General features: G+C 38.3%; 1 protein-coding gene across 1 annotated transcript in view; it reads right to left on the reverse strand.

Annotated features, from left to right (window-relative positions):
* The window catches only part of LOC131958194 (protein unc-13 homolog B), a 169,614-nt gene that overhangs the window by 119,941 nt on the left and 34,215 nt on the right, over positions 1–15,458 (reverse strand). The window contains exon 3 of the mRNA XM_059323073.1: positions 3,913–3,942. Coding sequence (XP_059179056.1) covers positions 3,913–3,942 — 30 coding nt within the window. The remainder of the gene's footprint in view (positions 1–3,912; positions 3,943–15,458) is intronic.

Genomic DNA, 15,458 nt, shown 5'->3' on the forward strand with positions numbered 1-15,458 from the left:
AGATCACTTGACTGCCCTGTGGCAAGCTGGATGCTGCTACCAATCAATACACGAGTGTCCCAATTACACCGACGTCTCACCCTCCTCCACCAGGGCCAAAACTACAACTGAATGAATGCGCGTACAGCATGTGTTAGTGCCGGTGTATTGCTGAAATTGATTGTTCAAATTAATCTATAATTTAGTTTCCGTTGTTCGTAGATCGATGGCGGTGTATCCTTGTGTGTAACCATAAATGGCACTGCTCCAGTGCAATAACAGCAGGACAGAAAGCTTTGGCTTCTGACTGGGACTCCAGTACAATAACAGCAGGACAGAAAGCTTTGGCTTCTGACTGGGACTCTCTGCTCCAGTACAATAACAGCAGGACAGAAAGCTTTGGCTTCTGAATGGGACTCCAGTACAATAACAGCAGGACAGAAAGCTTTGGCTTCTGACTGGGACTCCAGTACAATAACAGCAGGACAGAAAGCTTTGGCTTCTGAATGGGACTCCAGTACAATAACAGCAGGACAGAAAGCTTTGGCTTCTGACTGGGACTCCAGTACAATAACAGCAGGACAGAAAGCTTTGGCTTCTGAATGGGACTCTCTGCAATAACAGCAGGACAGAAAACTTTGACTTCTGACTGGGACTCCAGTGCAATAACAGCAGGTCAGACAGAAAACTTTGGCTTCTGACTGGGACTCTCTGCAATAACAGCAGGACAGAAAGCTTTGGCTTCTGACTGGGACTCCAGTGCAATAACAGCAGGTCAGAAAGCTATGGCTTCTGACTGGGACTCCAGTACAATAAAAGCAGGTCAGAAAGCTTTGGCTTCTGACTGGGACTCTCTGCTCCAATGCAATAACAGCAGGACAGAAAGCTTTGGCTTCTGACTGGGACTCTCTGCTCCAATGCAATAACAGCAGGTCAGAAAGCTTTGACTTCTGACTGGGACTCTCTACAATAACAGCAGGTCAGACAGAAAGCTTTGGCTTCTGAATGGGACTCTCTGCTCTAGTGCAATAACAGCAGGACAGAAAGCTTTGACTTCTGACTGGGACTCTCAGCAATAACAGCAGGACAGAAAGCTTTGGCTTCTGACTGGGTCTCTCTGCTCCAGTGCAATAACAGCAGGTCAGAAAGCTTTGGCTTCTGAATGGGACTCCAGTACAATAACAGCAGGACAGAAAGCTTTGGCTTCTGACTGGGACTCTCTGCTCTAGTGCAATAACAGCAGGTCAGACAGAAAGCTTTGGCTTCTGACTGGGACTCTAGTGCAATAACAACAGGACAGAAAGCTTTGGCTTCTGACTGGGACTCTAGTGCAATAACAGCAGGACAGAAAGCTTTGACTTCTGACTGGGACTCCAGTGCAATAACAGCAGGTCAGACAGAAAACTTTGGCTTCTGACTGGGACTCTCTGCTCTAGTGCAATAACAGCAGGTCAGAAAGCTTTGGCTTCTGACTGGGACTCTCTGCTCTAGTGCAATAACAGCAGGTCAGACAGAAAGCTTTGGCTTCTGACTGGGACTCTCTGCAATAACAGCAGGTCAGAAAGCTTTGACTTCTGACTGGGACTCTCTGCTCTAGTGCAATAACAGCAGGTCAGACAGAAAGCTTTGGCTTCTGACTGGGACTCTAGTGCAATAACAACAGGACAGAAAGCTTTGGCTTCTGACTGGGACTCTCTGCTCTAGACTCTAGTGCAATAACAACAGGACAGAAAGCTTTGGCTTCTGACTGGGACTCTCTGCTCTAGACTCTAGTGCAATAACAGCAGGTCAGAAAGCTTTGACTTCTGACTGGGACTCTCTGCTCTAGTGCAATAACAGCAGGTCAGACAGAAAGCTTTGGCTTCTGACTGGGACTCTAGTGCAATAACAACAGGACAGAAAGCTTTGGCTTCTGACTGGGACTCTCTGCTCTAGACTCTAGTGCAATAACAACAGGACAGAAAGCTTTGGCTTCTGACTGGGACTCTCTGCTCTAGTGCAACAACAGCAGGACAGAAAGCTTTGGCTTCTGACTGGGACTCTCTGCTCTAGTGCAACAACAGCAGGACAGAAAGCTTTGGCTTCTGACTGGGACTCCAGTGCAATAACAGCAGGTCAGAAAGCTTTGGCTTCTGACTGGGACTCCAGTGCAATAACAGCAGGTCAGACAGAAAGCTTTGGCTTCTGAATGGGACTCTCAGCAATAACAGCAGGACAGAAAGCTTTGGCTTCTGACTGGGACTCTCTGCTCTAGTACAATAACAGCAGGACAGAAAGCTTTGACTTCTGACTGGGACTCCAGTGCAATAACAGCAGGTCAGAAAGCTTTGGCTTCTGACTGGGACTCCAGTGCAATAACAGCAGGTCAGACAGAAAGCTTTGGCTTCTGAATGGGACTCCAGTACAATAACAGCAGGACAGAAAGCTTTGGCTTCTGACTGGGACTCCAGTACAATAACAGCAGGGCAGAAAGCTTTGGCTTCTGACTGGGACTCTCTGCTCTAGTGCAATAACAGCAGGTCAGAAAGCTTTGGCTTCTGACTGGGACTCTCTGCAATAACAGCAGGTCAGAAAGCTTTGACTTCTGACTGGGACTCTCAGCAATAACAGCAGGACAGAAAGCTTTGGCTTCTGACTGGGTCTCTCTGCTCCAGTGCAATAACAGCAGGTCAGAAAGCTTTGGCTTCTGAATGGGACTCCAGTACAATAACAGCAGGACAGAAAGCTTTGGCTTCTGACTGGGACTCTCTGCTCTAGTGCAATAACAGCAGGTCAGACAGAAAGCTTTGGCTTCTGACTGGGACTCTAGTGCAATAACAACAGGACAGAAAGCTTTGGCTTCTGACTGGGACTCCAGTGCAATAACAGCAGGTCAGACAGAAAACTTTGTCTTCTGACTGGGACTCTCTGCTCTAGTGCAATAACAGCAGGTCAGAAAGCTTTGGCTTCTGACTGGGACTCTCTGCTCTAGTGCAATAACAGCAGGTCAGAAAGCTTTGGCTTCTGAATGGGACTCCAGTACAATAACAGCAGGTCAGACAGAAAGCTTTGGCTTCTGACTGGGACTCTCTGCAATAACAGCAGGTCAGAAAGCTTTGACTTCTGACTGGGACTCTCTGCTCTAGTGCAATAACAGCAGGTCAGACAGAAAGCTTTGGCTTCTGACTGGGACTCTAGTGTAATAACAACAGGACAGAAAGCTTTGGCTTCTGACTGGGACTCTCTGCTCTAGACTCTAGTGCAATAACAGCAGGTCAGAAAGCTTTGGCTTCTGACTGGGACTCTCTGCTCTAGTGCATCTGACTGGGACTCTCTGCTCCAGTACAATAACAGCAGGTCAGACAGAAAGCTTTGGCTTCTGATTCGGACTCCAGAGTAAAACAAATAAGGACCGCTTTATATGTGTATGGAATCGGTTAACAGTTAGTTTAACAATCCTTTAACAACTCAATTTTTTTAGTTTTGTCTTTATGCTTTTTATTTACATAATCTTACAAAGAATATTGTAGGACAATGCTCAAAATCTCATCAACAGTTATTTTTTTGTGTGTTTATTATTTTGAAAAAATAAGGTCTTGGTATTAATATAGTGATCATTTGTTATAATTTTAATAATGAAATATATATCAAGAACCTCTATTAGAAACAAGATTTGGTTATTTGTAACCATTCTTAATAGGTAATATAAATGCCTCAGGAGGAAATAGAAGATAAGCTTCAACAAAACAAAGACATTTGAAGATAGTACAGTTAAATTTTTTTTTTAATTAAGAGAAAGTAACAGGATTTTAAAGAACAAAAATATATGGAGAAAGTAGAAGTAAAAAAAACTAAGGGACTAGAATAAGAATTTCTTAAGAAATAAAACATCTTTCCTAAAATACTGGAAACAGAGTAAGTAATTCATTTAACATAAACTAAGTAAATACATACCTTCATTGCCAATAAGTTGTGCTTTTTTCACTGAAAAGAAAACAAAGAATTATTAGAAATATAGCGGTGTCAATCAAAATGGGAATAAGAACAATATTTTTAAAGAAAAATTTTAGCTTTTGGATTCAAACTTCAATGAATTTATAAAGTAAACAAGTTTTATAAAAAGAATATCCAAAAATAGATTATGAATTTCATACTAATTAAATATAATATTCATCACACTTTTACTTTTAAAAAACAAATCAGGGATATACTAATATTATTTATATGAAAACCAATAGCTTTCAAACAAGAATCTTTGACTAAATGGCACTAAATTTAAAGCAATCCAACTACAATTTTGTAAAATTTTGTTCAACATAGGGCATTCATAATTTACATTATTAGATATAGCCATAGCTCCATATATCTCTTAATACATCTGTTTAAAAAAACAGATATAAACATTTTATCTAATTATTAGGTCAATTCTAGAATTAAAAAACAGGTGGCATTTGAAGTTAATAAGAACAATACACCAGTAGCGTAGCGAGGGGGGACATATGTCCCCGGGCGCCGACTTTAGGGGGCGCCAAAATGGGTTGGAAAAATAAATTGAAAGGTTGAGGGGGGTGCAAATCAAAAGTTTGAGGGGGGTGCAAATCGGAATCTCAAGGGGGGGGGCGCAAATTGAAAGTTTGAGGGGGGGGGGTGCAAATCGAAAAGTTTGTCCCCGGGCGCCGGGAAGGGTCGCTACGCCTATGCAATACACTGTTGTTTGAGATTTCAAAATTTTGTTTTATTATTTTAAAATAATTTTAATATTAAAAGCAATCAGTCACAAAACTTTGGTAGTAATTTCTGTTAAGATGACAACAATGCATGTGATGACTTTTAAAGAAACCACATTCTGAAATGCAAATTCTATAAGCTGCTTGCCACTGCTAGTCACAAATGTAGTTTTACTAACCTGATTACAGAAACTCATTTAACAGCCAAAAAAAAAAAGTGACACCCCCGCACCTTCCCCCCCTATGTTGAATTTGTTCAAATCTAAAGATAGGGATAACACCAAACTAAACAAAACTTGGTCTCCTCAATATAGACCTGATTCAGAATAGTAGGCCAGAGTTCTAGTACCTTCCAAAAACATTCTGGCCAAGATTTTGCTCAATGTATTTTTTAATTCTCCACAACACAAGAGAACAAAATTCTCATATATACGCTAAAATAAACTTTAATGCAGTGCACTGTACCAGCTCAAAATGCAGTGTAATACTAAATTAAATACTGGAAATATTATTTTTTAAATACATTCAAGATGTATTTGTTTCAACAATAAGCATAAGGATTCTATTAAAGAAAAATGAAAAAAAAAACAACCAATTAGGCCTACAAAGAAATAATCATTTTCAATCATTAGTGTTTGGGTTGTAATAGAGCTTAGGTAATGGCTAGGTTTAGTAAGATATCAGCAACCAGGGGCGTAGCGAGGGGGGGTGGGGGGGGGGTGCGGACCGCATAGGGTGACACCATTTAGGGGGGGGGGTGACACCAAGGCAAAAAATAGCAAAATATATAGAGAAAAACTTGAGGGGGGGGGGGTGTGCAAATCGAAAGTTTGAGGGGTGGGGTGCAAATCAAAAGTTTGAGGGGGGGTGCAAAGGGGGTGCAAATCGAAAACTTGAAAGTTTGTCCCCGGGAAGGGTCGCAACGCCTCTGGGGGGGGGGGGGGGTGACACCATTAAGTGCCGCACCAGGTGACACCCGACCTCGCTACGCCACTGTCAGCAACACAGAATCAAACTGTTCAACTGCCTGTTGTAAAATACTTTACTTATGCTTTGGTGGAAATGTAGTGCTAAGTAAAAATGTAGGGCACAGAAAATTAATTTTGTGATTAGATACTAGTAGCCCTGCTTTCGCTAACTTTCAAGTGGTCTTCATAAGCCATCATACTGTACAAACTACAGCTGTCTCAAGCCCGCAGGATCTTCCAGGGTCACCCAGCTTTTATGGGTACCTGAATTACATCAGGGAAAGAAAAAAACCACTGGGCATAGTGCTGACCACATTATCCATTTATAAACCGAGGTCACATAAACAGTTGAGCTCTAGTTCATGAACCACGACGTTGCAAGGGTAACTATATAGTAAGCCCATACATATACTAAAGATAAGGAAATTAATAGGTGCAAAAGTAATAATGACATTAAAGTTTAACTTAACATTAGTAGCCTACAAGGGAGATGTGATTTAATAAAACAGCAGCTTTAAATTTTTCTTCAGAATTAATGCTGATTATTTTTTTTAAATTGTATAACATTTAATTAAATCTGCATTATAAATTTAAATAAACAATTAAAATTATTAGAACGAGCCGGCCCCCCGGCATAACATACGCCGCTATTTAGTTGTTTCTAATTTTCAATAATTCATAATTTGTGAATTCGACAGTACCAACGCTGACACTGAAAATATTTCTTTAAAACACTATAAGTAGCTCGTTAAGGACCATAACCCCCCCCCCCCCTTCCTTCCCCCCCCCCTCCCCCCCCCCCCCCCTACGTTTAAAATCGTTGGCTCTGCTTGTAAACATTTAGAGTGAACACAGCTCACTAAAACCATGTAGGGGTGGGGAGGTAGGGAGAGCGTTTGCAGCTTGTTTTCTAACAGCTCGAAGAAGAGAATTATATATATAGATTATGTTAAGTCTAATTTTTTTCTAAAGGCCAAAGTATCTTAATATTGTGAGTTCCAAATTTTGTGATCTGTGATGAGCGGGAGAATGGGTCCAGATAGAGTGACATCACATTTTTGCATTCTAAAAAAATAATTTTGGAAACTGAATTTTAGCTGCTATTTTGCTTTTTAGAAAACTGTTTTTACATTCTGTGCTGTGATAAAAACTGATTAAAATACTCTTAAGTTCAGAGTTCAGTCAATATTTTAGCAACAAAAAAAAATGATGTTCAAAAAATAAAAGAATCAGTGGGGGGGGGGGGGGGGGGGGGGAAGAAAGGACAGCAACATTTTCCGGGGGGGGGGGGGGGGGAGGGCAGACACTAGTTAAAGGAATATGTTTTCTATATAAATTCCATTTCGTTCGGCGAGGGGGGGGGGGGGGAAATAAGCCCCCACCAAGGAGGTTGTAGGCTGAGGTTTGATGTAATTTTAAGAGTGAGGGGATGTGTGACAAGGGGATAGGGAGGTTCAAAATCATCAAAAAAATTTGTGTTTTTCTTTATTGATGACCCCTAATATAAGTCTTATAAAATATAAATAGATAGGCCTATATTTAATTAGGCCCTATATAAAAACGAATTACAAACTAGAAAAACAATATAATATTTATCTCAAATTAATATGATGCAATGTCTCATATTCATCATTTCAATTCATTAGTTTTTATTTTCTCATATACGGAGTATAGAGGAAGTATTGTAAATGTAATCGTGCAAAAAATTGAAATTGAGATTTTCACAAATATCGACCTTTTAGACCTCCCTGAGTCGGAAAAACATAATTTTGTAATCATGTCTGTTTGTTGTGTGTGTGGGGATGTCTATGTGTTTGCGAATACAATAACTTGAGAACTGTTACAGCTAGGTTGATGAAATTTCATATTTGTATTACATCAAATTTGTAGTTCTGTATCAACTTTTCAGCAATTTATAAGTGGAACTTATTCTACTTTCAATTTTTCAAAAGCGACTTAAGCACTGCTTCAGATAGATAGTTGAAATTTCACAAATAAGTTTTCTGTCAAATTTTGAGGAGTTTCCGGTCAGCGAAGGTAGTTTTTTTACATTGTATAGGCATTTATAAAGTACTAATGTTCCCCACTATTATACACGTGTTGTTTGCAGTTAAGTTGGAGCGCTATTCTTTTTTCTACAAGATTCTGTTCTATATTAAAAAAGTTTATGCATGTAAAAATTGATTAAAAAGCATGTCTATATCCCCAGTTGCCAACCCCTGTAGTGTCTTTTAAGAATCGTCGAAAAAGTTTAGGGGAGATCACTTCCGCTTTATTTAGTTTGCCTTCTTATTAAATTTTCTATTTATGGAAAATGTATTACATTATTATAAATTATACTAGGCCTATCTAAATTATTTTAAACTAACATTCTGACCTGAAATAAAAATAGTTTTATTAGGTCTATTTTATTATCAAATAGAAATAATATATTAATTATTACAAATATAGAAGGCCTATTTTTAAGTTTATAATAAATTATTATAGATCTAATTAAATTATTGGTAATCTATCGTTTTGGGTACGTAAAATCGCCCGCGGCTATTTATGTACGAAAACGTTACCTCATTGTCAAGGCTTTAATAGAAGTATATTGTGATACGTTTGTGTCAAATATTATAGATAAATGAATAATAAACCTAAATCAATGGCTAAATATATCGATATAGGCCAGAAATTAACTTTAAACAGCAGTGTCTGACAGCAAGATTTGCTATATAAACAGCAGCCATTTGTAAAATAGAGTGGCTTCCCCCTGAATCTGGCGCTAAAAGCTTATAAATATAAAACTTGGACAAAATGGCTGCTATAGTAAATGAGCATGGTTGCATCTGTTGGAAACATCGCTAGTCTTCATTTATTACGGAAAAGTTTTAATTCAATTGTTTAAAAACAGGTACATAAATGAATCAAGGAAACATTTTTGAATTTTTTAAAACATAAATCCTCCTCAAAATGTGAAATAATTATTAAAATTTAAGGAGTCACCTGTTTTTCACATTACAAATCGCGGGCGATTTTACGTACCCAAAACGATAGATTACCAAATTATTAGGCCTAGGCCTAAAATATAAATATAATTTAATATAACAAAATTACATCTATTTATTGGAATTTATTCTCTTTTCTTACTTTTCTAAAGAGGAATGGATGTCTGTTAAGTAGGCCTAGGTAATCTATAGCAACATCAAGAGTCTAGCAGTAGGCCTATTTCTGCTAGACAAGTAAAATAGTAAAATATGATAAAAGAAAAACTCCAGTACATAGTCTGCTAGAAATGTATACAGTCCGTCTAACAACCGCGCCATTGATAGCTGCCTGATAGTAAAGTGTGTAACACAGACAGAGGGTTACAGGTGTCAGATAAAAATGTTCCGAATACCTACCGCACACACATAAAAGAGACATTTCAGCATTCGAGAATAATCCGTTTTATGAATGTCCTCATCGATAAATTCAGTAGATTTCATTATATTAATACAGTCAATAAGAATGTGTCTCCATTATCACGGAAATGAAATGCATGTTTTAGAAACGGTGGTAGCCATCTTGTGTCGTTCAACTAATCATAACAGCGCATCAATATTCATGACCCTTTGGCCTGATTTCTAGTGACGCCTAGTTCTAGAACTCTTCTGTCTTCTAGCACAGGGATCAATAGTTTCTATATAATCCTATAGTTGATTTCTGTTTGTTTTATTTAGAATGCACTTTGTTTTAAAAACCCTAAACCTTTTTTGCCTCAAGAAAGCACACAGCGTTTATTCTTAGAAAGCGAAGCAAGCTATGCTTTGCTTATCAAAGTATCAATACTCCCAATCGTGATCTAGCTTTGATGTGGAATGAGAGAGAGAGGGAGAACTGAGGAAAAGTATGGGAATACTCCCATTGATCCGTCTCCTGGCACAGAAGAGATCTCTCGCCCTCTGTTTATCGATTTGGTCCACTCTGTGAGCCGACGGGCCCCGCTGAACGCAGGACTCAGCATTGTTTTGCCCTGGTCGTAAGGAATGTTACAGCAGAGCGAAACTCGCTGGCTGCTTTCGTGGAAAAAAATGTGTGATGAGTTAAGGGGAAGGGGCTACTGTGGGAGATATGGAGAATAAGTATGGGGCCCATGCACCATAAATGAACGTATGGTGGAAAACCAGGCCAGGAATGTATAATAAAGTCAGTGCACATTCTAGATGTTTCTATTTGGTTGTAAAGATGATGGGGCTTCATCTATAACTATTTCTAGTAGGCCCTAAGTAAGAAGGAAAATAGTTAGAACTCATGAGCAGAGATACATCTGCTACATAGGCTCAGATTTCAGAACAATCACTATTGTAGTAGAGGCTTCTATCACCTCTGAGTAACATTTTTTTTAAAAATAATTTCAAATTCACAACAAATGGCCCATTTTATGTAGATCTAGATCTGCGATAGAATAAAAAGAAAAACATAAGCCAAAAGCTAATTCCACATATTTTGTATCCCATAAAGCTAACTTACGTTATGGAAAGTAAAGGCGGCTGGGCATAGTGCTAACCACACTATCTCTTTATATGCCGAGGTCACAGAAACAAGTGAACTCTACTTCATTTGCCCCATAGACCGTCAGGTTTGAAAGGGAAACTTTACTTTTTTTTTTTACTTTTAAATCTATATACCTGCTCTTAATCCATACGATTTCATCATCTTCAACAACAACAAAAAAGGAAATAGAAATGTAAATATTTTACATTTTTCTTTCGTTCAACAGACGGCTGACCACCGTGTTTTGTTTTACGATTTTCTAAACAAACAGGGTATTTTAAAAATACAAAATGTACCGAGTTACATTGTCTTTTATCGACCGAGTTGTCTAGTGCAAGAATGCCAAAACTCTCACACACAAAAATCCGTTCTTACTTATAACCTGATCACTCTATTGTTCACTTGGGAATTCCGGAAAAGTCGAAATTGACAGAATTGGTTTTATATCCGTATAGTGAGCCTTTGATCTCGTCTACATTTTCTACTAAAAATTGGATGAAGCGGCTATTCTACTGTCCGCTCATGTGCTGGGACAGTGTAAGTGCTCAATTTTCTGACACATTTTGTTGTTGTTGTTGAAGAAGTTCAACGTTGGTGTGTTTGTAAAATTTTAAGCAAAAATGTCATAAGTGTGCAAAGGGCGATAACTATACAATATTTTTATTTGCTTTTTAAAATCTAAATGTGGATGTAATATACCTTTCGTTTTGATTACTTGGTTATTTTCAATATTTAACTTATTTAAACATACAATCAAACTAACTGCAATAAAACAACCCAAAAACAGCTTTTTGAAAGATTTACTTTAAAAAAAAGTACACTATTTATGATAACAAAATTTCACTCTAAAAGTTGTGTTGATCTAATGCATGACTAAGAGATAATCTAAAAATAGCCATCGTCAAGGATTCCCACCTTTCTATGCGCAGATCCGACAAAGTCTTATTTAAAACATGGCCCCACCCCTGCCCTTTAGCCACAAGTGCACCCGGCTCTCCTCAAAATCGTATACGAGTCCAGAAATACAATATGTTGTCTTTAATTATTTCTACCAGGAATACAAAATATTTTTTTTAAAAATCTGTGGACTCTAATGACAACTATACAATTATGTATAAAGTCGCCTCGTTCTTTTGATATTTTGTCGGTACTCAAAGTATACATAAGTTTTGGTATGTAACATAGTATTTGATTTGATAGAAATAAAGCAAGATTTAGAAAAAAAAGAAATTAAATGAATGTTAAAAGCTATATAAGGGCCTACAAACTACATTAAGAGTTAACAGATAAGAAAACAAAAAGTCCAAACACGCATGAAGATTAAAGTAAAATAATGATTGATTTTACGTCCCAGTTTTATCAATAAATCTCTTTAGTGGAGCATAACTTTAAAAATAGCTTTCTATAAGGGCACTAAGTCGAGTCACCAAATCTAAAACAACGTATATACACACAAACATGAACTAAACACACCAGAATCAAATTTCTTTTACATTGAGTTGAATCCAAAACACGGAATCATTCTTGGATGTAGTTTGTTTTTGTCCCCTGTTTTATTTTAAACTATTGATTTCCATTAAGTGATTGCGCCTCGTGAATGTGTAACATTTTTTCCCCTAGTATTTTACCTTTAAAAAGTACTCGTACGCTTTATTCAGTAGCTCCCTTGCGATGTTCCGGATTAGTTTTTAATTGCTTGAGAGTATTTCCCCATGCTATTCCATCGTTTGTTTAACTCTCATTTCTAATATTACGTTGATTTATTTATTGCGCAACGGTTTAGTAGGCACATCTTTGTTTCGGGTTGGTAACCACACGAAAAAAGGTTTTTGAAAATCGTGGGTTAAACCCAATTGTTCCTGCTACATTTAAGCTCAATTTTTTTTACATTAAAACAAGTGTCATTGAGGTTAGATTTCTGTGAAATAAGCCTACATTTGCACCGGTATAAGAGCATATACAATTAGTCGAGTTGTGTTAGTTTTAGTGGCGTAGTAAGGATTTTATTTTAGGGAGGGGGTGGGGGTGGGGGATAAAATGGCAATACGTGTAGCATCACGTGGGATAGTTGTACTTTTTGATGAAGGGGGAGGGGAGAAAGGATCAGTGAGATTTACTTGTATGTGACATGTCATTTTAAGCAGGCAAGATTGTTGTGTCAATCAACCTTCAATTGTATTAATTAAAGGCTATACACTATATCCGCACGACGTCACATATTACTGTATTTCATGCCCCGTGTTTAGCAGACCAAATTGGTGGTGTTGGAGGCTACTTAATTGTGTCCCAACTGATGGTTTCTAACCTGCAGGTCCCAAAAACCGAGTCAGTGGGAAGTCTCCGAGCCCACCCAGCTTTTATAAGTACCTGGCATTTGTCGGGGGGGGGGGGGGGAAGAATATGAAGACTGCTTGGCCCAAAAAAAAACCTCTAGTTCACCTACCCATATACCGTCGAGTCTGAAAGAGCATTTATTACTATTTTTCAAATAACAGTACCCCCTATCTCTTATGAAACTAGCTTATAAAGGGCCACGGAGCGCCAATATTCTGTAAACGTTCGCTCGCGTCTCAACCATTTATACAACTGTAGCTTCCACGTTCCCGCAACATTTTAGTCAACTCGTCCACCCCATTGCACTTACTGTTACCAGAAAGAGGCGCAGCAGAAAATCACTGAACGAAATCATAGCGCAAAAAAGTGCACATGAAATTGTTGCTGTTTTTTTTTTTCAGTAATTTAAAAAAATAATGAATGATCACATGTTTACATGTAGCATAATACAGCATATTTCGACGATATATTATGACCAAATAAAACTGCATTAATATAATGAGTTTGTAATTGCGTATTTTTTCTGTTTGCGCAATTTTCTCATTTCGCATTTTCCCGCTGCGCTTTTTTTTTTCTCTATGTGAACCTTTACGGTGCTTACAACCTACATGCTGCTCTTTAATCAACCTGCTCATCCCGATCTAGCACCAGACACATCCTATCTATAACACCGTTACATCAATCTTTACTATCTATACACTCCCACGCAAAGATCGCATTCCGGAAATGACGACAGAGCACGTGTCTAACGTTTTATCAACCCTAAATCTTTACGTTAGAACCGTCTGGAAGTTTAAATTCATTTCAAATAAAATAAAGTAGTTTTCATGCTTTACAAAATAAAGTATTTCATTTCGTCCCGTATTTCTAAAGCCTCTCCACGCTTGACGTTTTTGTTATGATTCATATTAGACCGACTTCCGGTTGAAGCTACACAAACCCGGAAGCACATATCGCTGTATCCATGTCAACCACACCGCTACCCTGTCCGGCCATGTTCGCGGATCGTGAATGTTTCATGAGTTCGATCCAGTAAGCGGGCAACGAATGCTAGACTACTCAACGGAGTTATACAGGGGGATTGTTAAAAAAAAAGTAGGGGGGGGGGGAATAACGCAATCAAACAGATCATTGTGTGGATATAGTAAAACATAACACGTCCGCGGAGAAGGGCAGAGACCATCGATAAAACGGAACTCGTTCATTTTTATGGTATCACATCGATCTGCGGGTAATCCGCTGTACGACGCTGTGTGGGATAGAGGGATGCTGTTGTGTCTGAAAGGTGTTGTGTTTTCTGTTGGTCAAAGTAAACTTAACCTACACATTTAGGGTAAAGTGTATCAAATTTTGGGTGTTTTATCAAAGCTTATTTTGGGGAAATCGGCGGCAGGTCCGCCTAGTCAGCTAAAAGTAAAACATTAACTACACTATTCCGGGATAGGCACTAAAAGTATCGTTATATCTAGCTGTAGACCATCAACGATGATGCTTCTGAAAGCCTTTATCTCTTACGTACTGCCCACAACTTAATGCGTTGATGTGGGACTCTTAAAAACAGGAACGCAATTTCCTAGAAGTATATTAAGTTAATCACAGAATACCTCATGATTTGGGAGGTTAAAAACATGAATACGATTTCTTACAAGTTGAATCTAATTATAGACTATACACTTGATGATATGGGACATTAATATCAGGAGCACACTTTTCTAGAAGTATAAGCGAATCAAAGACAATATACCTCGTTAAATTCTACATAAGCCTCAGATGGTCTACAGAAACACATGTAGCTTGCTGCAACACAGTCCTTAAAACTCTTGTTTATATTGTAAACATCTTTGATTGTATTTACTTTATTCAAACTTTTACATAGATCATAAATTTCATAATTTCTGGATTTTTAAGTTGGTGTGTTAAATTTTGTAATTTAACCACTACTTTCACATTTTTCTCTCCAGATAAACGCATTTCCGACGACAATGCAAGAATACATTATTTTCAATCTAAGTAGAATTTATTAGTCATAAAGTTAATGAAAAGATTACTCGATTCAATAATGAAAGGGATATACAGTAGCGATCACGTGACGTGTCCGGTGAGCGTTTACGTCGAATGTTTACAAATAGTTTACACGAGAGAAGTAACTAAAGAACAGATAATAATCATGTACAGTAAGCGTTTTAAGGGGACAAGCCGACCCGCGACGTATCATACGCCGCTATTTAGTTGTTTTATTTTCTACTTTTCAGTAATTCATAATTTGTGTATTCGACAGTACCAATGCTGCCACTGAAAATATTTGCTTTAAAACACTACCCCCCCCCCCCTTTCTCCCAACCCCTACCCTATTGCCTCCTCCCCCCCCCCTCGTGAAAGCAGCCTCCTCTTAGTTACCTCCTCTAAGTTTAAAATCGTTTCAAACTAAATCTGCCCCTAATAGCCGTCACTAAACCCGGCTCTATGATTGTAAACATTTAGAGTGAACCACCGCTCACCAGACCATGTGGGGGTGGGCGGGGTGGTAGTGATAGAGAGGAAGAGAGGGGACTGCAAGGCGCGCTTGCAGCTTGTTTTCTAACGTCTCCCAGAAGAGAATTATATATATATATATATATATATATATATATATATATATATATATATATATATATATATATATATATATATATATATATATATATATATATTTAACATATTATAACATACATTAATGTCAAGGCCAGATATTAGCGACCATCTTTAATCTAACCGAACCATGAATCCCTTGCGTAACATGTGGAACAGCGTGGTCGGACAGTATAGTGTAAGTCTCGAGTTCGGTGCTCTGAGGCCACCCAGCTTTGGTGGGTACCTGACTCAAGTTAGGGATAGTATCGTCTATCGCCTAATGATCATAGAACCGTCCCAATTATCCCTGGACATGTCGAAAATGGACGAACTTGACTTCATT

The sequence above is a fragment of the Physella acuta genome, unplaced genomic scaffold (genome assembly GCF_028476545.2).
Source record: "Physella acuta isolate Inbredline_101_S28 unplaced genomic scaffold, ASM2847654v3 ptg001298l, whole genome shotgun sequence".
Lineage (NCBI taxonomy): Eukaryota > Metazoa > Mollusca > Gastropoda > Physidae > Physella > Physella acuta.